Genomic DNA, 25,959 nt, shown 5'->3' with positions numbered 1-25,959 from the left:
AGGGTTCACCTCAGTTCAGTTAGTGCTTATCATTGGCATGTAGAAGGTAAGCCTATCTCTGGACAGCCTTTAGTTGTTCACTTCATGAGAGGTTTGCTTTTGTCAAAGCCCCCTGTCAAACCTCCCCCAGTGTCATGGGATCTCAATGTCATTCTCGCCCAGCTGATGAAAGCTCCTTTTGAGCCACTGAATTCCTGCCATCTGAAGTACTTGACCTGGAAAGTCATTTTCTTGGTGGCTGTTACTTCAGCTCATAGGGTCAGTGAGTGTCAAGCCCTAGTAGTGGATGCACCTTATACTAAGTTCCATCACAACAGAGTAGTCCTCTGCACGCACCCTGTTCCTGCTGAAGGTGGTGTCAGAGTTCCATCTGAACCAGTCGATTGTCTTACCATCATTTTTTCCCCATCCTCATGCCCACCCTCGTGAAAGCAGCTTGCGCACCTTGGACTGCAAGAGAGCATTGGCTTTTTACGTGGAGCAGACAAAGCCCTTCAGAGAGTCTGCCCAATTTGTTGCTTTTGATCCCAACAGGAGGGGATTCGCCATTGGGAAACGCACAATCTCCAATTGACTAGCAGATTGCATTTCCTTCACTTATGCCCAAGCTGGGCTGACTCTGGAGGGCCATGTCACGGCTCATAATGTTAGAGCCATGGCTGCGTCGATGGCTTACTTAAAGTCAGCCTTCGTTGAAGAGATTTGCAAAGCTGCAATGTGGTCTTCAGTCCACACATTCACTTCACATTACTGTTTTGAACAGGATACCCGACGCGGCAGTTGGTTTGGGCAGTCGGTGCTGCAGAATCTGTTTGGAGTTTAGAATCCAACTCCACCCACCTAGGCCCATTTTTTTCTGTTGCGGGCTGCACTCTCTGCTAGCTGTATATAGTTTCAGGTTAACCTATGTTATGTCCTCGTCAATTGACCTATGTTTATTGTTTTGGGTGAACCTGGATGCTAGGGATACCCCACTTGTGAAGATAATACAGCCTGCTTGTCCTCGGAGAATGCGAAGATACTTACTTGTAGCAGGTATTCTCCGAGGACAGTAGGCTGATTAATCTCACAATCCCACCCACCTCCCCTTGGAATTATTTGTTTATGCTTTAGACTTAACTGAGGTACGCGCGGTGGGCGGGAAGTCAGTCTGCACATGCGTGGTGTGCACTACACGCACGCAAGAAGGCTCTGTCAAAGTTTTTTTTTCTATTTGCTATTGCAAATGCTGGTTCCCGGGCTGACGCAGACGTCGACCCACTTGTGAGAATAATCAGCCTGCTGTCTTTGGAGAATACCTGCTACAGGTAAGTATCTTCGCTATATTGTATCCCCTGGTGAGCTGGTCTTGACTACAGGATTATTTCCAACTTCACCGGGGTGATGCTGTCCATTTAGGAAGTCTCCCTCCTCCAAGGCAGCACAGGGGCTCCCAGAGATGGGTCTTCTCTATAACATCCCTGTAGGCCTCCTCTGTGTACCTCTCTGTTTCCCTCAGCAAATTTTGCTACTCTAGTCTCAATAGAACGGACTCGTTCTCTGAGAGCTAGGAGCTCTTTGCATCGAGCACACACACATAACCTCTCACCAACTGGGAGATAATCATACATGTGACACTCGGTGCAAAAACTGGATAGCACCCCTCTCGCTGCTGGTCTGCTGTCTGCATCTTAGCATTATGGAGTTGTTTAATTAAAACTTCTTCAGGTACTAGGGATATTAGATGAATATAAAGAGCCTTAAGATTATATGGTATAATATGTAATTTATTTAATGTTTGCTTCCCAGAAACTAATTAAATGTAATTAAAACTAATAAAGATGTAATTATGAAAACACTCCTCTTGTTATGTTAATTAGAATAATGACTATAAATGAAGAGTTGAATTCCCGTTCTTTGGGATCTTGTCCATGGTTGCTTCTTTGTGTTCTCTTCCTCTCTTGTTTCCTCTGCCTGTTTGACCTCTGGATCCTTAATCTCTTACATATTATTTTTTCTTCCCATTTGCAGGTAGAGCAAGACTATTTTCTCCCAGTTTTCTGGTAAAATAGCAATATTTAACTCCCGTGCTCTGCACTGTCTTTGAACCACAGGGGCAGGGAGATGATCCTGGAGATAACTATACAAAGTGGCAACCAAGTATTTAGTATGTTGAAAATCCTCAAAAACATGCTCTAAGAAGGTGTATCCCCCAGTCAACCACTTTTTATAGCATCTGATCAATAAAAGATGCTTCAACTGTAAAGAAGCATACTGGTGAGAAGGAGGTAAATTGTATTCCCGAGCCAATTCCACAAAAGTTAAAAAAAAGTAACCTCGTTGTACAGGTGACCCTAGCGAGAAAGGCCTTGGGTCTACCAGGAGGTATACACTGAGGGCACCATACTAGGAGAAAACAAAGGATTCTTCAAGGACAAGCAGGCTTCTATATTCTCACAAGTGAGTGACGCCGATCCGCCTTGCCTGGTTCGGCATTTGCCATAGCTAAAAGAGAGCTTTCTGGAGCGCGAGTGCCTTCCCACCCGTCGTGCGAACATGGTCTCAGTTCTTTTTCCGTGTGAGGAGAAGGTGCTTTTCTTGCCCTCTCCTCATTCGCTTGGTCTAGAGAGCTATTTTTTTCGTGCCTGCTGGTTATTTTTTTGTCTTTATAATTAAGCTCCTCTTGTTGGAACCTATTTTACCTTTCCTTTATTTTCCTTAAGAGTTGGTTTGCCCGTTTTTAAGTTTTTTTGTTTTTCTGTCATCGTCGGGCCACTTTTAGGCCCTGGGACTTTCCCTTTTCTTTTTTTTACCATGCCTTGCCCCTTTTTCAGGCACCATCGCGAAGTTTTTCCATCAGTGTCCACGAAGATTCCCAGTGGCTTCAAGCACTGTACCTGGTGCAATCGGACAGTGTTGGGAAAAGACCCATTCTTGGTGCCTGCAGTGTCTTGGGCCCAACCATAGCCCTGCTGTGTTCTCTGTCTTTGCATGAAGAAGAGGACCCAGCTTTCCTGAGAGGCTCAATGAGAGAGGATTTTTGGAGCCAAGTCTGGTTCCTTGACATCACATCGACGTCGAGCATTGCATCGGTAGCGACGGTAAGTATGGCTGCTACTAGACCCATAGACACTGGGAGTAATGAAGCATCGAGTGGGTCTCCACCCACCTTGAGGCCTCCTGCTGTGCATGGCCCCCAGGACCGTCCAACACCCCTAGGCAACATAAGGATTCAACATCGTCCTCATCAACACTAAGGAGCCTTGGTGACATGCTTCAGGCAAGGGTCAAGAAGCATCATCATCGGTCACTCTTAATACATGGTGCTGGAAGTTCTAGGGTGTCTTATGGGATTCCGTCTGAACCCTCCCCTCCACCTTAAAGGAGAAATTCTCCTCTGGGGAGCCTTTCATTTCCATCTTTTGTAAAGGAAATGGCTGATGTCATTCCATTTCCTTTGGAAGTGGAGGATGAGCCCAGGGCTAAGATGCTTGAGGTCCTGGACTACACATCTCCTTCTAAAGAGGATGTTACAGCACCTCTCCACAAGGTACTCAGGGAAGTCCTTGTTAGGAACTGGGAGTCTCCTCTGTCGGTCCCTGTCATGCCCAAGAAGATTGACATCCAGTATCAGCTCCACAGTGCACCTGGTTTTCATAGACCTCAGTTGCCTTACAATTCCATGGTGGTAGAGTCCACTCTCAAAAGAGCCAGGAGTTCCAGGCAGAGAAGCTAGAACCCTGAATTATTTTGGGAGGAAGATGTACCAGGCTTCAGTGCTCATTTCCCGTATACAATCTTACCAACTCTTCATGAGCGTCTACTTAAGAAACTCGGTGCGTCAGCTGTCGGACTTGGTTGAGATGCGCCTTCCAGAGCACACCGTGCCTTATCACAAGTTGGTCAAGCACTTCTGATGTGGCATCCAGGATCTCTGCTCAGTATAGCAATGCGCACACTCTTATGGCTTCGTGTTTCTGACTTGGAACATTCTGTTCAGCAGAAGTTGGCAGATTCCCCTTGCCAGGGGGATAACCTTTTTGGAAAGAAGGCTATGGAGGTTGTTGACCAAATCAAAACACACATTGATACCATCTCTTCTCACTCCCGCCAGGCACTTTCAGCATCATCCTCCGCAGCAAGGATAACTTTTGAAAGCTAAGGAGGCGTTCCTACTATTATCCTAGGCATAGGTACAATTCTTCGGCTCGCCAGTTTCTCAGGCTGAACCCCAGCTCGCTCGTTCACGTCAACACCATGCGCCTAAGGCCCCTGCTGCTCCCCAGGCAAAGCAAGAGACAAGCTTTTGACTGGCTCCAGCATAGCTGCAGTAAAAATGTCAGTCCCGGAAGACTTGCCAGTCGGGGGGAGTTAAAAAGTTTTCCAACAAAGGTGAGCTCTGGCCTCTTATAACCTCTGACCAGTGGCACCACCACCAGTTGCCCACCAAGAGCATATTCATTCAGCTTTTAGCACAGGCAGGTACTTGCAGAGGAGCTCTCCGCCCTTCTGAAGGCCCATTCCACAAGGAGAAAGAAGGGCAGGGATTCTATTCCAGGTACTTCCTTGTGCAGAAGATGGGGGTGGGGGGTGGGGTGCATCCCACCCTAGACCTGAGGGCCCTGAACAAATTCCTAGTCCGAGAAAAGTTCAGGATGGCATCCCTGGGCACCCGTCTCCCAATGATTCAGAGAAACGATTGACTATTCTCTCTGGACTTAAAGGATACATTTATTCACATCCCAATACTTCCAGACCACCGGAAGTATCTTCGATTTCGGCTGGGAACACATCACTTTCAGTACCGCATGGTGACTTTTGGTCTCACTTCAGTTCCCAGGGTCTTCACCAAGTGTCTAACAGTAGTTGCAGCATCACTACGCAGACTGGGAATCCATGTGTTTCCATATCTTGACGATTAGCTGGTGAAGAGCACCTCAGAGGAGGGTGCTCAGTAGTTCATGCAGATGACTGTTCGGGTGCTCAAGCTACTAGGGTTCGATTTAAACTACCCCAAGTTCCATCTCCACCCTGTGCAGTGATTGGAGTTCATAGGAGCCCTGCTCGACACACAGAAGGTTCGAGCTTACCTTCCGGATATGAGAGTGGACAATCTTGTCTCGCTCATGACCAAGGTTTGTGCCTCTCAGCAGGTCACAGCTCGGCAGATGTTGAGATTGTTGGGCCACATGTCTTCCACAGTGTACATTACACCCATGACACGTCTTCACATGAGATCAGCTCAATGAACCTGCAGTGATATCAAGCCACGGGGAGTCTAGAAGAAGTCATCCAAGTGTCCCCAGAGCTTGTATACTCTTTTCAGTGGTGGACAATTCGATCCAGTTTGACTCTGGGACTTCTATTCCAAATTCCTCGTCCACAAAAAGTGCTGATGATGGATGCATCTCTCCTGGGATGGGGAGCTCATGTAGATGGGCTTCACACTCAAGGGTTCTTTGTCCTCCCAGGAAACAAATCTTTAGATCAATCTCCTGGAGCTTCGGGCGATCTGGAACGCTCTGAAGCCTTTCAGAGATCGGCTCTCTCACCAAATTGTTTTCTTTCAAACAGGCAATCAGATTGCAAAGTATTACATCAGCAAGCAGGGGGCATTGGATCTCGCCCTCTTTGTCAGGAGGCTGTCCAGATGTGGCATTGGCCTCATCAACATGGCATGTTTCTTTGAGCCACTTATCTGGCAGACGAAAATAATACCCTGGCCGACAGACTGATTAGGATAATGCAACCTCCCGAGTGGTCTCTCAATATGGGCCTAGCCCGCAAGATCTTCCAAGCATGGGGCACCCCCTCTGTTTTGTTTTATTTGTACCCCGTGCTTTCCCACTCATGGCAGGCTCAATGTGGATCTTTTTGCCACTCAGATAAATCACAAGGCCCCTCAGTTCTGTTCCCTCAACAGACTAGTGTCAGATGCCTTCTTCCTCAGTTGGGGGACAGGTCTTCTGTATGTGTATACCTCTAGTAAGAAAAACGTTGTTGATACTCGAGCAAGACCACGGAACCATGATTCTGATCGCACCGTACTGACTGTGGCTGATATGGTTCCTTCTTCTTCTGGAGTTATCCTCCGAAGAACAGTGATTGGAGTATTTTCCGACCCTAATCGCACAGAATGAGGGGTCACTTCTACACCCCACCCTCCAGTCTCTGGCTCTCACAGCTTGGATGTTGAGAGTCTAGAATTCACTTCCTTGGGTCTTTCCCGAGTCTTGCTGGCTTCCATGAAAGATTCCACTAAGAGCTGTTACTCTTTTAAATGGAGCAGGTTTGCCATCTGGTGTGAGAGCAAGGTCCTAGATCCCCTTACTTGCCCTACATAGACCCTGCTTGAATATCTTCTATACTTGTCAGAATCTGGTCTCAAGACCAGCTCTGTGAGGGTTCACCTTAGTGCAATTAGTGCTTATCATCGATGTGTAGAAGGTAATTCCATCTCTGGACAGCCTCTAGTTGTTTGTTTCATGAGAGGTTTGCTTTTGTCAAAGCCCCCTGTCAAACCTCCACCAATGTAATGGGATCTCAACATCATTCTCACCCAGCTGATGAAAGCTCCTTTTGTGCCACTGAATTCCTGCCATCTGAAGTACTTGACCTGGAAGGACATTTTGTTGGTGGCTGTTACTTCAGCTTGTAGTGTCAGTGAGCTTCAGGCCTTAGTGGTGGATGCACCGTATACTAAGTTTCATCACAATAGAGTAGTCCTCTGCATGCACCCTAAGTTCCTGCCAAAGGTGGTGTCTGAGTTCCATCTCAACCAGTCGATTGTCTTACCAACATTCTTTCCCCGACGTAATGCCCATCCTGGTGAAAGCAGCTTGCAAACCTTGGATTGCAAGAGAGCATTGGCCTACTACATGGAGCGGACAAGGCCTCACAGACAGTCAGCCCAGCTTTTTGTTTCGTTTGATCCCAAGAGGATGGGGGTCATCATCGGGAAACATACCATTTCAGTTTGGCTGGCAGATTGCATTTCCTTCATTTATATCCAAGCTGGGCTGTCATTGGAGGGTCATGTCACAGCTCATAATGTCAGAGCCATGGCCGCTTTGGTAGCCCATTTGAGGTCAGCCTCCATTGAAGAAATTTGCAAGGCTGCGATATGGTCCACACATTCACTTCACACTACTTCCTTGAGCAGGATACCTTACGCAACAGTCAGTTCGGGAAGTGTTGCAGAATCTGTTTGGGGACTAGAATCCAATTACACCCTCCTAGGCCCGTTTTATTCTGTTCCAGGCTGCACTCTCATTCAGATTGTATATAGTTTCAGGTTAATCTGTGTTATGTCCTCGCCGTTGCGAGGCCCAGTTGGCCATTGTTTGTTGTTTTTTGTGAGCCTGGATGCTAGGGATTCCCCACTTGTGAGAATACATAAGCCTGCTTGTCCTCGGAGAAAGTGAAGATACTTACCTCTGTAGCAGGTGTTCTCTGAGGACAGCAGGCTTTATGTTCTCACAGTCCCTCCCACCTCCCCTTGGAGTTGTCTCCTTTGTTCTTTTTACGTTATTTTTTGCTATAGTATTAAACTGATAATACAAAGCTGTACACTGGGTAAACATTTTTTTTTAATAGCTGTACTCTATATATTAAATATTCAACAAAATATCAACTATTTTTTGAGTACTCTTTATTATATATCACAAATATCAAACCTATAAAATCATTTATCATCAGTAAGCCAGATACACACACACACAAATACACACACCCCCACATTCATCCAACCCACTTCTCCTCTTCCTCCACTCTCTATCTCAGTTGATGGCACCCTCATCCTCCCCGTTTCATCTGCCCGCAACCTCGGAGTCATCTTCGACTCCTCCCTCTCCTTCTCTGCGCATATCCAGCAGATAGCCAAGTCCTGTCGCTTCTTTCTCTTTAACATCAGCAAAATTCGCCCTTTCCTTTCTGAGCACACCACCCGTACTCTCATCCACGCTCTCATTACCTCTCACCTTGACTACTGCAACCTACTCCTTACTGGCCTCCCACTTAGCCATCTATCCCCCCTTCAATCTGTTCAGAACTCTGCTGCATGTCTTATATTCCGCCTGAACCGATATACTCATATCACCCCTCTTCTCAGGTCACTTCACTGGCTTCCAATCAGATACCGCATACAGTTCAAGCTTCTCCTTCTTACCTACAAATGCACTCAGTCTGCAGCCCCTCATTACCTCTCTACCCTCATTTCCTCTTACGTTCCCGCCCTTAACCTCCGCTCACAGGACAAATCCCTCCTCTCAGTACCCTTCTCCACCACCACCAACTCCAGGCTCCGCTCATTCTGCCTCGCCTCACCCTATGCTTGGAATCAACTTCCTGAGCCCTTACGCCAAGCCCCCTCCCTACCCATCTTCAAATCCTTGCTCAAAGCCCACCTCTTCAATGTTGCTTTCGGCACTTAACCTTTATACCTTTCAGGAAATCTAGACTGCCCCTATTTGACTGACTGTACATTTGTCCTTTAGATTGTAAGCTCCTTTGAGCAGGGACTGTCCTTCTATGTTAAATTGTACAGCGCTGCGTAACCCTAGTAGCGCTTTAGAAATGTCAAGTAGTAGTAGTAGCCTTGCACCAGATCTTACTAATACATCATATGCGTAACTACTATCGTGAACCCTGGCAATCAACTCTTGTTACAATTAACAGTTCCTTGAAACCTTCATTTAAATAATTTACTGAACGAGCAGGATCCCAATATACATTTTGATCATCACATGGGGGTGATACAGTAAATATTTTGGATGTCAACATTTCTTGTCATCAGGGCAAGTTCGTTACACGATCTTACCATAAGGATACGGATTAGAATGCACTTTTGCATTACCGCAGCCACCACCCGCTACGGTTAAGAAATAGTATACTGGCAGGACAGTTTCTCTGGATTCGGAGACTGTGTACTTCTCGGGATACGTTTAAGGAGCAAGCACAAGGATGGCAGCACGGTTCAGACAGTGTGGGTACCCTCCCAAAATTATTCATAAGGCAGCAAAACGGGCGTTTAATGCCCAGTGAGAGTGGTTGACAATTTCTGGGAAACCACATGATACCCCAAGATTAGCATGTGTGCTACCATATATTGTGGAAAGTATGGCGGTGGAACGAATAGTAAAATGTTTATGGCCAATTTTATCTGTCCATGAGCATTTTCAACAGCCACCCCGTTTCACATACACTCGTGGGAAAAATGTGGGAGAAATAATGTCCCATTATAAAGTTTTGGCAGAGACGCAGTGATTAGAAACAGTGGGAGGCCACAGGGAGTGTGGGACATGTGTGTATTGCAGCTATGCATTGCAGATTTCTCAAGTAGATTAACTCCACTCCGGTGGGCGGATGTATGAGTTGCGGTCACGAACCGATTGTAATACCAGTCAGTGTGTTTATTGTATTTGTTGCCCGTGTGGGCTGTGGTACATAGGGCATACCATCCGGAAAGTTAAGAATAGAATTGCACAACATCATTGAGGGAGTGTTGGCCTGTAATGTACGATATCGCTTGGGTAACCAGAGTAGATGACTCAGTGCTACAGTGTTCACTTGTAGTTGTTCTGTTTGGACTCATAATTTATAAGGCTGATGCTGGTACCACTCAACTGCCGCTCTGACATAGGTAGCACAATAATAGAGCCAGAGGTTGAGAACTCTAAGACCTCCCTTTTTAGAATCTCTATATAGAACCCTTCTTGCAAATCTAGGTCTTTTTTGTCACACCAAGTAAACCTAAGGATGTAAGACTGTAGGGACTCTATGATAGATCGTGGAATGGCCACCGAGAGGACAAGCAAAATCCTGGGTAGCATGTTCATTTTAATGGTAGATATCCTGCTGAACCAGGTCAGAGACAGCCCTTTCCATCTTTTCATATCAGCTCTAATGGTCAAAAATGTTTTGAGGTAGTTTGCATTAAGTGCCAGCAATTTCTACTCTCAAAGCAAGGTACTGTCCCTCAGGGTTCTTAACAGTCTCAGGGATTGTTGGTTGTAGATGCTGAGTGAATAATACTCCCACTCCCTGTATTTTCTTAGTACGGTGTGAAGCAAAATAGGTGTAAGGGAACTGCTTACAATAGTAGAGCCTCTCTGCCTTGCGCAGAAAATGTGTTTCCTGAATGCAACAGAGGCAGAGAGTCTAGAAATCTCTTTTTATAAACATTGTCTCTTATATTTTGTCTTATATATGTATGTATGTATGTATTTATTTATTTATTTGTTACATTTTTACCCCACATTTTCCCACCTATTAAGCTCAATGTGGCTTGCATAGTACCATAAAGGCGTTCGCCAGTTGGTTGATAACAAATACAAGGTTGTATTATGGTCAAATGAGGTAGGTGTGTGTCAGACACTGTGAAGGTCGTATGGAATGAAGGTTGTATATTGTCCAGTACAATCATTGGTTGAGCTGTGTTGCTGGACATGGGGATTTACGTTGGATCAGTGAGGTAAGCCTTTTTGAAGAGATTGTTTTTTAGTGATTTTCTGAAGTTTAGGTGGTTATTGATTGTTTTTACAGCTTTCGGGAGTCCATTCCATAATTGTGTTCTTACGTAGGAGAAGGTGGATGCATAAGTTGTTTTGTATTTAAGGCCTTTGCAATTTGGATAATGTAAGTTTAGGTGTGATTGTGATGATCCGATTCTGTTTCTGGTTGGTAGATCTATGAGGTCTGTTATGTATTCTGGGACTACGCCATAGATAATTTTGTGGACAAAGGTGCATATTTTGAAGATGATACTTTGATTGGGAGCCAGTGCAGCTTTTCTTGAAGGGGTTTAGCACTTTTGAATCGTGATTTACCAAATATCAGCCTGGCAGCTGTGTTTTGGGGAGTCTGGAGTTTTTTTGCAAGTTGTTCTTTACATCCCGCATAGATTGTGTTGCTGTAATCTGCATGGCTTAGGACCATTGATTGTATTAGGTTTCGAAAGATTTCCCTTGGGAAGAAAGGTTTTATTCGTTTAAGTTTCCACATTGTATAGAACATTTTCTTTATTACGGAGTTTACTTGGCTTTCAAGGGTAAGGTTGCGGTCAATTCTGACGCCGATTATTTTTAGGCTGTCTGAGGTAGGGAGGGTGTGTTCTGGGGTGTTTATGGTTGTGGGTTTGTACTTATTATGTTGGGATGAGAGGATGAGGCAGTGTGTTTTTTCAGTTTCAGTTGGAATGAGTTTGCCCAGGAGTTCATGATGTTCAGGCTGTCATTGATTTCATTGGCCATGACTGAAGGGGATGTAGATAGTGACGTCATCTGCTTAGATGAATGGGTTGAGGCCTTGGTTGGATAGGGACTTTGCCAGTGGGATCATCATCATGTTGAAGAGTATTGGTAATAATGGTGATCCTTGAGGTACTCCACAGGTAGCTTTCCATGGTGATGATATGTTTGAGTTTGATTTTACTCGGTAAGTTCTGGTGGTTAGAAAACCCTTTATCCAGTTAAGTACATTTCCGTCAATCCCGAAATGGCCAAGGAGTCTTAGTAGTATATTGTGGTTTGTCATATCGAATGCACTCAACATATCGAATTGGAGGAGAAGTATACTTTTACCTGTGGCTATTTCTAGCTTGAATTTGGCCAGGAGTGTGACTAGGACAGTTTCGGTACTGTGGTGGGGAGGAACCCTGACTGTGAGTCGTGTAGTATTGAGAACTTCTCCATATATTTCATAAGCTGTTTGGTCACCAAGCTCTCCATCAGTTTAACTACTAATGGTATAGATGCAACCGGGCGGTAATTGGTTAGGTCGTTTGTGTTTTTCTTGACATCTTTTGGTATTGGGGTGAGTAGGATGTTGCAATATTCCTCAGGGAAGAGACCATGTTGTAGCATGAAGTTTAGGTGAGATGTGAGGTCTGTTATGAAGTGGTCAGGGGCGGATTTGAGTAGATGACTGGGGCATATGTCCAGTTTGCAGTGGTTGTTGGCAAATCTATGAGTCGTTTTTGTGACTGATTCAATGGTGAGGAGAGTAAATGTTGTCCAGAGACGGTCGGCTGGGCATCCACCAGGGATTTGGTCCAGGTCGTTGAAGAAGTTTTTGATGTCCATGTTGTGCTGAGGAAGTGTACTGCGTAATTTTATTATTTTTTCATTAAAGTAGTTGGCAGGTCTGTCTGCGGTTGGGGTGTCTGTGTTGGCTGTGGTGATAGGGGTGGTGTCTAGTAGCTTATTTACAAGTTGAAATAATTTCTTCATATCTTTGTAATGCGGTCCTATTTTAGTTTTGTAATAGGACCTTTTGGCTTTGTAATAGGACCACTCTTGGGGTAATTCTGGTTGTTCCTCAGCTGAGAGGAACCGTGCAGCTTCTTCCTTATTGTGAATGTGGTAGGACTGAACTGAATAGCAAAGGGGAACTGCCAGTGATACCGTATGTGTTCTTCATGCAAATATGCAGTTAGAGCCTGCAGTTCCCCCGTTCTGCGTAATATCACAGCAGCTATGTCTTGAAAGATATAGACCTCATAGGTAGGGTTACCATATGGCTCCAGAAAAAGGAGGACGGATTGAGCCAGCCGGGTTTTACTTCCATTGCTTTCCATTGAAAGCAATGGAAGTAAAACCTGGCTGGCTCAATTACTTCCATTGAAAGCAATGGAAGTAAAACCCGGCTGGCTCAATCCGTCCTCCTTTTTCTGGAGCCATATGGTAACCCTACTCATAGGTATCCCACACAATGACAGAACAACTTCTCACTTTATGCAGCAAGGCCTCCTGCTTCAATATCCTCGGGGGCATTGGCCCTTGGTTTCCCTAAAGAGTGATGAGCTCTATCAGTACTAGTCTTATCTGTTTGAACTGGCTTGTTTCCTATTGATAGGGTGTAGCTCGCTATCTTTTGTATCACAGAATGTAGTCTCCATATTCAGGAGTCTTGGGCACTCCTTGGAACCGCAAGTTACAGCGATAACTGCGGTTTTCAAGGTCTTCAATTTTTTTCCAAAAGGTCACCGACAGCTGTACGCATCTCTCCTATCTGTTTATCAAGGCCTGTCATGGCATCAGCCTGTTCTTCCAACCTTGATTCAGCCTCCTCACTATGATGACCAAGTTCCAAGATCTCCTCTCTCAAATCTGCACCTAAGATCATTAGCTCTTTTCGAACAGCCTTAAGGTTGGCTCTGATATCCTTTGGTCTTCGGGTTCTCCTCGACTGCAATAGCTGAGTCTACACCCAGGTCAGGATCTTTTGTCAGCTGCGCAGCTTCCATATTGACAGAGTGCACTGTCTTCCATTGTGGTGCGTTAAGGTAAGAGAACTCTGAAGGGTCTATTAGTCACTTGCCAATACTCATTCCACCACAAAGACAAAGAGTTCCCACAACAGTTTGCAGGAAAAGCAGCAATTTTTTGGCAGATGATACGGCTTGGCTGTAGATTAGGGCTGCAGGGTGAAGAGCCAGAAGCTTAGGCTGCCATCCTGTGAGATGACATCACTTCCTCCTCCAGATTTGGATTTAATTTCACACCTTTCTGAGTGGTAGCTCAAAGTGAGTTACATTCAGTTACAATAGGTATTTTCCTGTCCATGGAGGGCTTACAGTCTGTTTGTACCTGGGGCAATTGAGAGGTAAATGACTTGTCCAAAGAGTGGTAGTGGGATTTGAATCCTGACTTCCCTGGTTGTGAGCCCCACTGCTCTAGCTATTAGGTACAGCTATTCTAAACATGTTTGATAACAATAAACTAAAGCCAGCAGATCTGAAGCCTGGTGGTCATTTGGCAACATACCAAAAAAATTTATAAGCGAATCAGTCTATGGTTGCCAATAACAACAAAATTTCTGTTACAATGCTACTGAACACCACATGGCCAACAGGAATATGCTGGATTGGGGAGCTAGAGCTGACCGGGAGCCAAGTATTAAAGTACCTGATCATATTACTGTAAATGCTATTCTGTGTAATATGTTATACTAGTAATGAAGGCCCGTTTCTGGCACAAATGAAACGGGCGCTAGCGAGGTCCTCCGCTCCCCAACATAGGCCCCGCCCATCCCCGGTACGTGCACGTCGGCCCCCCCTTCAAAATCGACAACCCCCCTCTACTACCCTCCCCTCCTCTTACCGGAGTCCCAGCCGCAGAAGTGAAGGGCAAGGTAGTTTGGAGATTCTGGTGCCTTAATCCGTTCTGTTCGCTATGAGCTCTGTGCCCTGATTGTCTGGTCCTGCCCTTGCAGAAACAGGAAATGAGGGCGGGACCAGACAATCAGGGCACAGAGCTCATAGCGAACAGAACGGAAGGCAGCAGAATCTCCCAAGTACCTTGCCCTTCACTTCTGCGGCTGAGACTCCGATAAGAGGAGAGGGGGGTTGCCGATTTTGGAGGGGGGCGGGGCCTATGTCGGGGAGGGGAGGGGCATGTGTGAAAGAGATGGGAGTGGTTTGGCGTTTTTGGAGGGGGTGACGTGCACAGGCATCTGTGAGAGAGGGGGGGTTGGATTTTGGGGGGGGGGGCGATGCATGCTTGGTTTACAGTGTATGGGAATGATGGCTGCGTTGGGGAGTGAAAAGAGAGATCAAGCAATGGGCTTCCTAGCTTAGTGTAGTTGTGGTCATTATGACCCGCCCTCAACGTCATAACGTTTTGACGTGAGGGCGGGGCAGAGTTAGATGGTTTGTAAAAGTGGTTACAGAGCTTGGAACTTACGAACCCTGAAGCCACAAAGCTTAGAACGTTGAGGTTGCTTTTTATGTGCAGATGGGGCGTGGCTGAGGGCGGGTCTATGAGTGAGGGTGAGTGGTCCTCATAGCCTAGCCTACAAAGAGTACAGGAGTTCAGTGCTTCACTGCCACGGAGTGAGCTTCAGAACGTTTGAGGGGGGATTTTATTTATATAGATTATTTTGGAACCTAATTTCCTGGAATGTATTCAGTGCATGGTACCATTAGTAACAGAGGTATGGGCGGGTGGGGGGACAGCTGGTAGATGAAAGGGCAGGGAGCCCCTGGTCCTTTTACTGTTAACATAGGTGCTGCCCCACCCCACCCACCTTAGCCTCCCCAAACAGTTGAGTCCCTGACCATATATGGTCTGGAGTGGTCAGGATGATAAGTAATTATATTTTAAGCACCTTTCCATGGATGCTTAAGGCAGTATACAGTAAACTCCCTGCTTTAGTCAGAATAATTCTCCTTTATTTATTCACAAATATTATAATTCTCTTGTTTGTCAAATCCTCAATAGATGCTTATCCTTCCTTAGTGGTATTGCATTATTTCTGACAAACTTGGTCATTCAGTGCTGCACACTTTGTAACCTCTTACATGTCAGCTTTCTATGTGTTTTTTATTTTTCAGAGGTAGGTGGAGATTGTACCATGCAACATAATGTTGTATGAAGAGTCCTGAAGGATTTAAATTGTGTGAGATAATAAATTCTGTAACACTAATGCTGAGAAGGGTGCTGATCTGGAATCTATACGCTTGTATAAATTGTTTTCTATTTTATGTGACACAGTGCACACCGGTTCAGCACAAGAGCTCCAGACCAAAATTTCACTTGCATATATCTGGAGCATGCACATAACTGACATTACCATATTGAAAGCATTATTTCAGTGATCACACAGAGCCAGCGTAGTGTAACTTACTTATTTACTAGTAAAACAGGCCCGTTTCTGACACAAATGAAACGGGCGCTAGCAAGGTTTTCCTCAGAGTGTGTATGTTTGAGAGAGTGACTGTGTGAGAGAGAGAGAGAGAGAGTGAATGTGCGAGTGTGTGTATGTGTGTGGCAGAGAGAGAGTGAGACTGGGTGCGAGTGTGTGTGTGTGAGAATGAGAGTGTGTGCCATGGGCCCCCAGCCCCTCCCTCCCAGTTCCAGGGCCGTTCCCTCCCTCCCTTCCAGTTCCAGGGTTGTTCCCTCCCTCTGAGTTTCAGGGTCTCCCTCCCTGTATGGTATAGCCAGTATTCCAGTAAGGCTGCTCTGCCCCCTCCCTGCTTGCGGCTCTCTATCTCTTTCCGGGGGCCCGGACCCGCTTTTCCCCCCCTTTGTTCCCAGGGCCTGGCGCTGCGGGCGAGGGGTGGGGCAGAGTGCAATAGAGCGGCAGCCCTCCCCCCCGGCCCTCTCCTCCCTCCAGTTCCACCACCTTCTTGTAGTTCTTGCCCAACCACAGGCGCACATTGTCGAACTGCAAGACAGTGTTGGAGGCCTCGTAAAATTTCACATTCGGGCCGCCGTCCTTCTTCCGCACCGTCATCTTCCTAGTGCCGCCGCGGGCTCAGAGCACTGACATCATACTGGTGGGCAGTGCTGTCTGGCTGCCTGCCTGCCGCCTCGGGTCGTTCTCCGAGTCACACTGCATCTCTCCGGCCACCTCAGTGCTCCAGCCACTCACCTACTCCCCTTGTCTGCTTCCCTCCATCCTTCGCTTTGCTCTCTCCTCGCCGGCCGGTTTCTCCTTCAGTGCTCAGTGCTGATAGCTTCGCAGCTCCTACCCTCTGCTAGCCAATCTGGTGTCTTCTTTCCGGTGACGTCAGCCAGGGCTTCGGAGCCTAGCAGACGAACTGCAAAGGAGCCACGGTCACAGGCAGCAAGATTAGAACATTGGAGATGAGAATTATTATATAGGAGTGGCCTAGTGGTTAGAGCACCGGTCTTGCAATCCAGAGGTGGCCAGTTCAAATCCCGCTGCTTCGCCTTCTGATCTTGGGCAAGTCACTTAACCCTCTATTGCCTCAGGTACAAACTTAGATTGTGAGCCCTCCTGGGAGAGAGAAATATCCAGTGTACCTGAATGTAACTCACCTTGAGCTACTACTAAAAAAGGTGTGAGCAAAATCTAAATACATAAAATAAATAATAAGTTACTGCTATTGGACAGTAAACAATTTTTCATCACTGCCAAATGTTGTAATGCATAGCCAATTTTCGAAAAAAAGATCAATAAAGCGAAGATAAAATATTTGTAACACAAAACTAGTGTCTCTTAAATAGAAGAAAAAAATCTGTAATTGTTTTCTATACATTGTTTTGTCTATTTGTGCTGTAGACAAGGTCCAAGCAGGTCATAATAAATGTTCACAACTCACAACTAGTGTCTTAAATGGAAGAAAAAAAATCTGTAATTGTTTTGTGTCTATTTGTGTTGTAAACAAAATCCAGCAGGTCATAATGTTTGTAACTCTGGTACCCATTACCCTCTAGATGAGCTCTCAAAATGTCCAAGCTTTGTAATGCAGCAGCAAATGTCATAGTGGGTCTTGCTTCATGCTCACTGCCAACTTCCTCCCCAGCTGGCTCATCATCTGTGTCTCCAGCATCCTCAGCCACAGATTGCAACTCTGAGCAAATCTCATCATCGTTTATATCGGCAGATATCTGCAGTTTATCATCATAGCGATCAAACTCCTCAGCAGTCACTCCAGCTAGGAGATCAACAGTGTATGCAGGATTTTCATCGTCATAGCATTCTTTCATAAAGCTAGTTCGTCTGTAGCAGTTGGCAATTGTACTCTGGGTAACATGACACCAAGCCTCCTGCATGTGTAACAAGTCCAGTAGGCTTAACTTGCAAGCCATCTCAGCAGCTCGCTTACCAGTGTTTTCACCATTGTCCATTGTGCCCATCAGATAGCGCAGCACCAGCACTCTGTAATGCTTCTTGAAATTGGCTATGATACCCTGATCCATCAGCTGAATAAGTGAAATTGTGTTGGGTGGTAGGAACACAAGCTTAACGTTTGATAGTCTAACAACTAGGGGGTGCACAATGAAGCTACAAAGTAGTAAATTTAAAACGAATCAGAGAATATTTCTTCACTCAGCGTGTAATTAAACTCTGGAATTTGTTGCCAGAGAATGTGGTAAAAGCAGCTTAGCAGGGTTTAAAAAAGGTTTGGATAGCTTCCTAAAAAAAGTCCATAAGCCATTATTAAAATGGACGGGAAAATCCATTATTTCTGGGATAAGCAGCATAAAATGTTTTGTACTTTTTAGGGGAATCTTGCCAGGTATTTCTGACCTTGATTGACCACTGTTGGAAACAGAATACTGGGCTTGATGGACCTTCGGTCTGTCCCAGTAGGGCAACACTTATGTACTTATATATGTACTTATGTCATCTCTGTGTGCTGCACAGTTGTCGCACACCATTAGAATTTCACGCTTTTGCCTGTGCATTGTGTTTTCCAATTTTTTTAACCATTGTAGCCAAATTTCTCTGGTCATCCAAGCATTTTTGTTTGCCTCATAAGCCACTGGAAGTTGTTTAATGTTCTTGAAGCAACATGGCTGTTTACTTTTCCCAATCGTCAGTGGCTCCAACTTCTCACTTCCATGTTGCATGAGAGTATCAGTGTCAGTGTTTCCTTTGGCATTTTTGTTCCAGCCTGCTTGAATTCCAGTGTCCCATCTGGAATAGCTCTCCAATAAAGACCTGTTTCATCTACATTAAAAATGTCATATGGTTGGTAATCTTTCACAATGCCTGGTAGAACATTTGCTACCTATTTCTCCGCACCCATCTCGTCTGCATCTTGTTTTTCGCCATGCTGTTTTTTGAACTTGATGTTGTGTCTCACTTTTCATCACTCCAGCCACCCAACAGTTGCACTAAAACTGGTCAAGCCAAGGTTTTTTGCCAAATGATTGGCTTTCTTCATCAGTAGAGAACCACTGACAGGAAGCTAATGGCTTCTTGCTTGTGAAAACCAACGAAGAAGAGCTTCTTCTACATCTTCTGATTTTCCAGCTCTCTTGTGTTTTCTTTCAGGATTGGTGGTGTTCTTCCAATCCTCAAGAAGCTTGTCCTTCTGCTTGTAGATGCATTAGATTTGGCTTGGATGAGCCCCATACTCTTTTGCAATGAAAGCCTGACTTTCCTTATTGTCCAGTCTTTTAATTACATCTATCCTATGAGCAAGTGAAAGAGCCTTACAGAGGCTTGATAACATGTCCATTTCACTGTTTGCTTCACTACAGCCACTGACTTGCATGGGTGTTTAGGTGCATGGTTCAACTTTAGAACCCACAGTTTGTTCAACTTTTGAGCAGTAACTCCCTGTTGCACTGTTCGATACTCTTCTTCCACTACAGCTGCTCAATTACACAGGCATTTAGGTGTACTTACCTATATGATCAACTTTAGAGCCCACAGTTTGTTCAACTTTAGAGCCCTTGGGTGAAGAAGAAAATGACAGGCACCCTTCTCCTTCACTCGGAGCCATGTGACCCATGCATGGACAAGGAAGAAAATGGTGGTCTCCACCCTTCTTTACTCAGAGCCACATGATCCATGCAGCTGCGCATCACAAGCTGTGAGCCAATGAAGGAGAAAGAAGAAGAGAGGCAGGACAACCTCCTCCAACCTCAATGGCTCCCAACTTCATGATGTACAACTGTTGCACAGCAATTGCACACCATTAACCTGGGAGCCAATGAAGTTGGACGGGTGGCTCATGCGGCATTAGAACTTAATGGAGCCAGGAGTGAATGATGGAGATTGCACTTAAATGGAGTGATGTTGGAAAAAGAGCTCATCGAGACTTTGCACTTAACTGGAGTATGCACTTATCACTGGTGTGCCAAACTGGAGTAAGTTTATATTGGAATGAATGGGAAAAATTTAGGTCTGTAAGTTTCTGTTGCAGATAAGCGGAGTGTGCGCTTCTCCGATATGCACTGTACATTGGTAATATATGATTGAAGCTACTTGATCTTTGCCATTGTCATTTCTGTTCCTGACATTGATTTTTTTTTTTCCTTGCAGAAGTCTTTCAGAAGAGTCAATAGAAACAGAAAATGTGGCTGCAGCTGCTGCTGCCTTCACAGAATCCTCACAGCTAAAAGAAGCTGTATTAGGTAGGGGAAGTCCCTCCTATTCAGTACCTTATTCCGCACTCAGCAGTCTTTTCCTCTCCCTTCTGATTGTGAAGGTGTTGGGAAATAACTAGTTCATGCAGACTACGATAGAATAGAAGAGGAGCAAAATAAAGAACAGTCTCTTTGCATAAGCTTACCCAGCTACAGGTGACTTCAGATTTTGCACTGGTTTGTAAGCTTTAACACACAGTAGCAAAATGGTTTTTAGAAGGGACAACATCATAGTTGAATTAACTTGCTTTTGAAAATTTCCCCCCCTGAATTTAGAGGCATTCCCAGGGCAGGGTTAGGGCATTGGAAGAAACAGCACATAGTTGTTCCTAGAGGAGTAGCCACATAAAAGGGAGATGTATTTTTTTTCCATTTGGGCAACTTTCAAAGCGAAAGTATATGCATACTCTCCCTTTGAGACTTGCTAGAAAATTTGCAGGTTAAAGTACTCACAGACTTGCACCTGTCTGCACAGTTTTGAAGGAATAAAAATATTTCTCCGAGGACAAGCAGGCCTTCATATTCTCACATCTGGGCGACATCATCCTGACGGAGCCCGGCGCAGATGCTGACTAGCGAGTATTGTAGAAGTTTCTAGCAGTGGCCCACTACGCATGCACTGGTGCCTTCCTGCCTGACGCGTGAGCATGGGTACCCTAGTTTTTATGGGGGGGGGGGGGGGTTTCAGAGCTGAGAGGACACGACTCTTACATTCCTTCTCAAGCTGTGATGACTTTTCTCTCTGTGCCTTCCCATGTGGTTTGTTTTGGCTATTTTGCCTCATTTTTGTAAATTTTTTTCTTTTCTCAGTCCTCTCTACTTTCTTAGTGTTTTTCAGCTCTTAAGAGTTTTCTCTCTTTTTCAAGTGTAGCTATGCGGTGTAGGCCGCAGCCCCGGTCTCAATTTTAATTTAGCTGTGATTCTTCTTTTGATGTCTCAGAAGACTCCCAGTGACTTCAAGAGGTGCATCCAATGCAGTCGGATGATTTCTATCGCAGACCCGCACTCTTGGTGCATTGAGTTACTTGGACCTAACCATGACTCCACTTGTTCTCTCTGTTTACAAATGCAGGTGAGAACTCAGCGAGCATGGAAGATTAAGTAGGAGGAGGATGAATAGTGGAGTGCTGCAGGGATCAGTACTGGGACCGGTGCTATTTAACTTGTTTATAAATGATATGAAATCTGAACGACGATTGAGGAGATTAAATTTGCAGATGACACAAAACTATTCAAGGTTGTTAAAACACATGCGGACTGTGAAATATTGCAAGAAGACCGTAGGAAATTGGAAGACTAGGCATCAAAATGGCAGATGAAATTTAATGTGGACAAATGCAAGGTGATGTACATTGGAAAGAATCCGAATCATAATTACCTGATGCTAGAGTCCACCTTGGGGGTCAGCACCCAAGAAAAAGATCTGTGTCTTTGTAGATAATATTCTGAAATCTTCTGCTCAGTGTGTGGCGGCAGTCAAAAAAGCAAACAGTATGTTATGAGTTATTAGGAAAGGGATGGTGAATAAGACCTAAAATACTATAATGCCTCTGTATTGCTCCATGGTGCGATCTCACCTTGAGTATTGCGTTCAGTTCTAGTTGCCGAATGTCAAAAAGAAATAGCAGAAATAGAAAAGGTTCAAAGAAGAGCGACCAAAATGATACAAGGGGATGGAACTCCTCTGAGGAAAGGCTAAAGAGGTTAGGGTTCTTCAGCTTGGAAAACAGACGGATGAGAGGAGATATGATTGAGATCTACAAAATCCTGAGTGGTGTAGAACTAGTAGAAGTAAATCAATTTTTTACTCGTTCCAAAAGTACAAAGACTAGGGGGACACTCATGGAAGTTACATGGAAATACTTTTAAAACAAATAGGAGGAAATATTTTTTCACTCAACGAATAGTTAAGCTATGGAACTCTTTGCTAGATGATATAGTACCAATGGTTAGCATATCTGGGTTTAAAAAAAGGTTTGAACAAGTTCCTGGAGGAAAAGTCCATAGTCTGCTATTGAGACAGACATGGGGAAGCAACTGCTTGCCCTGGGATTGGTAGCATGGAATGTTGCTATGATCTGGTTTTCTGCCAGATACTTGTAATCTGGCTTGGCCACTGCAGGAAACATGGTACTGGGCTAGACTCAGTATGGCTACTCATGTTCTTATGTTGACTCCTCAAAGGCCGATGCATCGGTACTGGCAACATCGACCCCCATGGCTTTTCGGACTTCAGCATCCACTGGGAGTGCACTAGGCTCAAGGAGGCCTCCACCTGTCTTGATATTGGGCACTGATAGCAGGCCCCAGGACTGGTCAGCATTGGACCCAAGGACGCATACGGGTTCGACTTTGTCTTTGTTGGCACCGAAGGACCAGGGGTTTATACATTGGGGGAAGCCCAAGAAGCATAAGCACCAGTCTTTCTCGAATCACAGTACAGGGAGCATTGTGGCATTGGATGCACTGATACCCGAGAAGCACTGGCACCAAGAGGAGCACTCACCCTTTGTGGAAGAGGTGTCGGTGTGCAAGTCTCCAAGTGGCCAGGTCCCATCTACCGGTTTGACACCAGTGCCTTCTCAGGCTCTCTCCCTCCTGTGCCAATGCCTGCCTTCAATGAGCAGTTCCAGACCATGATCAGGGAGGAGCTGGCACAGTAGTTGCAAGGGCACACTACTCAGGCATCGAGGGAGCTTGCGCCACTGGCAGAACAACCCCAGCTCCCTACTGAGGCTCCATCGATGCCGGTGCAGAAATCCTCGACGCCGGCACCTCAAAGGGTGACAAATGTTGACATCGACGTATACAGTACCGCTCTCAACATTGGGGGAGGAAGCTTCCCTGCAGTCTGAGAGTAGGGACTGTACCTCGGGTCTCTTCGGGGCGTGGACATCATTCCTGTAGGCCAAGGCCGGAGCAGACTAAGATCTGATTATGCTGAAGAGTCTGACTGGGAATGCTCATGGGAGTCAGAGAAGGATCCACATTACTTTTCATCCGAGGAGTCATATGGAATACCCTCTGATACTTCCCCACCTCAAGAGAGATGAAAATCTCCACCTGAGGAACTCTCTTTCACTGGCTTTGTGAGGGAGATGGCTTCTGCCGTCCCATTTAAGTAGGAGATGAAGGAGGAATCCAGGGTGAAGATGTTAACTGTCCTGGGTTATAAGTCTTCTCTTAAAAAAGGGGTTACGGTACCTGTGCATCCTATCTTTAGGGACACGCTGTTGAAGAACTGGGAATCTCCCTTCACAGTGCAGGTCGCACCAAAGAAGGTGGATACACACTACCATATCCAGAAGGCACCCAGATTCGAGAAGTCCCAATTGCCACACCAATGGTGGTCGAATCCGCTCTCAATTGGGCTATTCCAAATTCCACCTCCTCAGAAGGTGTGGACAACAGATGCATCCAACCTGGGATGGGGAGCACATGTAGTTGGGCTTCACACTCAAGGGAAATGGTCTGCTCAGGAAAAGCAGTTACATACCAATATCCTCGAGCTCAGGGCCATTTGGAACGTGCTAAAGGCTTTCAGAGATTGACTACAGAACCAAATTTATTCTGATTCAAATAGTCAACCAGGTTGCGATGTTCTTTGTCATCAAGTGGGGGGGAGGGGCGGTACGGGATCCTACCCTTTGTGTCAAGAGGTGGTAAACATGTTGCAGTGGGCTCTGCTTCATGGGATAGACCTTCGGTCCACATACCTGCTGGGGAAAAACAACTGCCTGGTGGACAGACTGAGCAGGGTGCTGCAACTGCACGAGGGGTCTCTCAACATGGGCAGAGCCCGAAAGATCTTTCGAGAATGGGGCACTCCCTCGGTGGATCTTTTTGTCACTCATCTCAACAGCAAAGTCCCTCAGTTCTGCTCCAGGCTCAGATCACATGGCAAGCTAGTGTCGTATGCATTTCTCCTGCTCTGGGGGGAAGGTCTTCAATACCTCTCATAGAGAAGACTTTGCTGAAACTCAAGCAAGATCAGGGAACTGTGATTCAGATCACCCCTTACTGGCCAAGGCAGATCTGGTTCCTTCTTTTGGAATTGTCCTCTGAAGATCTGTGGAGATTGGACTGTTTTCCGATCCTCATTACACAGAATGAGGGTTCCCTTCTACATCCCAACCTCCAATCTCTGGCCCCTCACGGCTTGTATGTTGAGAGCATAGAATTAGAATCCTTGAATTTGCCAGAGGGCATCTCTTGTGTCTTGCTCGCTTACAGGAAAGATTCCATTAAGATGTGTTACTTGAGGATATTTGCCATCTGGTATGAGGACAAGGCCCTAAATCCTTTTTCTTGCCCTTCAAAATCCTGCTTGAATACATCCTACACCTCTCCGAGTCTGGTTAGAAAAACAACTCTGTAAGGGTTCACCTCGGTTCAATTGGTGCTTATTACATAAGTACATAAGCATTCCCATGCTGGGACAGACCAAGGGTCCATGGAGCCTAGCACCCTGTCACCGACAGCGGCCAAAAGAACAAGCAATTTGTCCCGCCCATCCTAGAAATACTGTATTATTCCCTCGTCCATTCAATAATGTTCTATGGCTTTTTCCTCCAGGAAGCCATCCAACCCTTTTTTGAAGTCCGCTAAGTTAACCGCCTTAATCACCTTTTCCGGCAGCGAATTCCAGAGTTTAACTACGAGTTGAGTGAAGAAAAATTTCCTCCGATTCGTTTTAAATTTACCACACTGCAGCTTCATCACATGCCCCCTTCTCCTAGTATTTTTGGAAAGCGTAAACAGATGCTCCACATCGACCTGTTCCATTCCACTCATTATCTTATAGACCTCTATCATATCTCCCCTCAGCCGCCTTTTGTCCAAGCTGAAGAATCCCCAACTTCTTCAGCCTATCCTGATAGGGAAGTCGTCCCATCCCCTGTATCATCTTTGTCGCCCTTCTTCACCTTTTCCAATTCCACTATGTCTTTTTTGAGGTGCGGCGACCAGAATTGAACACAATACTCAAGGTGCGGTCGCACCATGGAGCGATACAATGGCAGAATAATATCCTTATTTTTGTTTTCAATCCTTTTCCTAATGATACCCAACATTCTATTTTCTTTCCTAGCCGCAGCAGCCAGTGGCGTTCCTAGGGTGGCTGACACCCGGGGTGGATCGCCAATGCGCCCCCCCCCCCCCCCGGGGGCAGCGCGACCCCCCCCCCCCGGCGAAAGGACCCCCCCCCCCCCCCGGTGCATTTTTACCTGCTGGGGGGGGTGCCGCGATCCTGTCTGCTTCGCTCGTTCCAGGCTCCCTCTGCCCCGGAACAGGAAGTAACCTGTTCCGGGGCAGAGGGAGCACAGATCGAGTGGAGCAGACAGGTGCGCGGCACCCCACCCCCCCAGCGGCGTGCACCCGGGGCGGACCGCCCCCACCGCCCCCCCCTTGGTACGCCACTGGCAGCAGCACATTGTGTAGAAGTTTTCAACATATCATCAATGATGACACCTAGATCCCTTTCTTGGTCCATGACTCCCAACGCTGAACCTTGTATGACGTAGTTATAGTTTGGGTTCCTCTTTCCCACATGCATCACTTTGCACTTGTTCACATTAAACGTCATCTGCCATTTAGACGCCCAATCTCCCAGTCTCGTAAGGTCCTCTTGTAGTTTTTCACAATCTTCCCGCAATTTGACTACTTTGAATAACTTTGTGTCATCGGCAAATTTGATTACCTCACTAGTTACCCCCATCTCTAGGTCATTTATGAATAGGGTTACCATATGGCTCCAGAAAAAGGAGGACGGATTGAGCCAGCTGGGTTTTACTTCCATTGCTTTCCATTGAAAGCAATGGAAGTAAAACCCGGCTGGCTCAATTACTTCCATTGAAAGCAATTGCTTTCCATTGAAAGCAATGGAAGTAAAACCCGGCTGGCTCAATCCATCCTCCTTTTTCTGGAGCCATATGGTAACCCTATTAATGAATATGTTAAAAAGCAGAGGTCCCAGCATCGATCCCTGAGGGACCCCGCTAACAACCCTTCTCCATTACGAATATTGACCCCTTAATCCTACTCTCTGTTTAATCACCATGTAGGAGGCAAGTCCATCTCTGTACATCTTTTAGTTGTTCATTTCATGAGAGGTTTGTTGTAAAAAAAAAAAAAA

The 25,959-nt window shown here is 45.8% G+C and overlaps 1 protein-coding gene across 3 annotated transcripts in view; it reads left to right on the top strand.

Annotated features, from left to right (window-relative positions):
* The window catches only part of GMEB2 (glucocorticoid modulatory element binding protein 2), a 103,444-nt gene that overhangs the window by 62,890 nt on the left and 14,595 nt on the right, over positions 1 to 25,959 (top strand). For all 3 annotated transcript variants that reach the window (XM_030213339.1, XM_030213341.1, XM_030213340.1), the window contains exon 3: positions 19,723 to 19,814. In XM_030213339.1, coding sequence (XP_030069199.1) covers positions 19,723 to 19,814 — 92 coding nt within the window. The remainder of the gene's footprint in view (positions 1 to 19,722; positions 19,815 to 25,959) is intronic.

The sequence above is a fragment of the Microcaecilia unicolor genome, chromosome 8, assembly GCF_901765095.1.
Source record: "Microcaecilia unicolor chromosome 8, aMicUni1.1, whole genome shotgun sequence".
Taxonomy (NCBI): Eukaryota; Metazoa; Chordata; class Amphibia; order Gymnophiona; family Siphonopidae; genus Microcaecilia; species Microcaecilia unicolor.
This window is presented reverse-complemented; position numbering and strand designations above follow the sequence as displayed.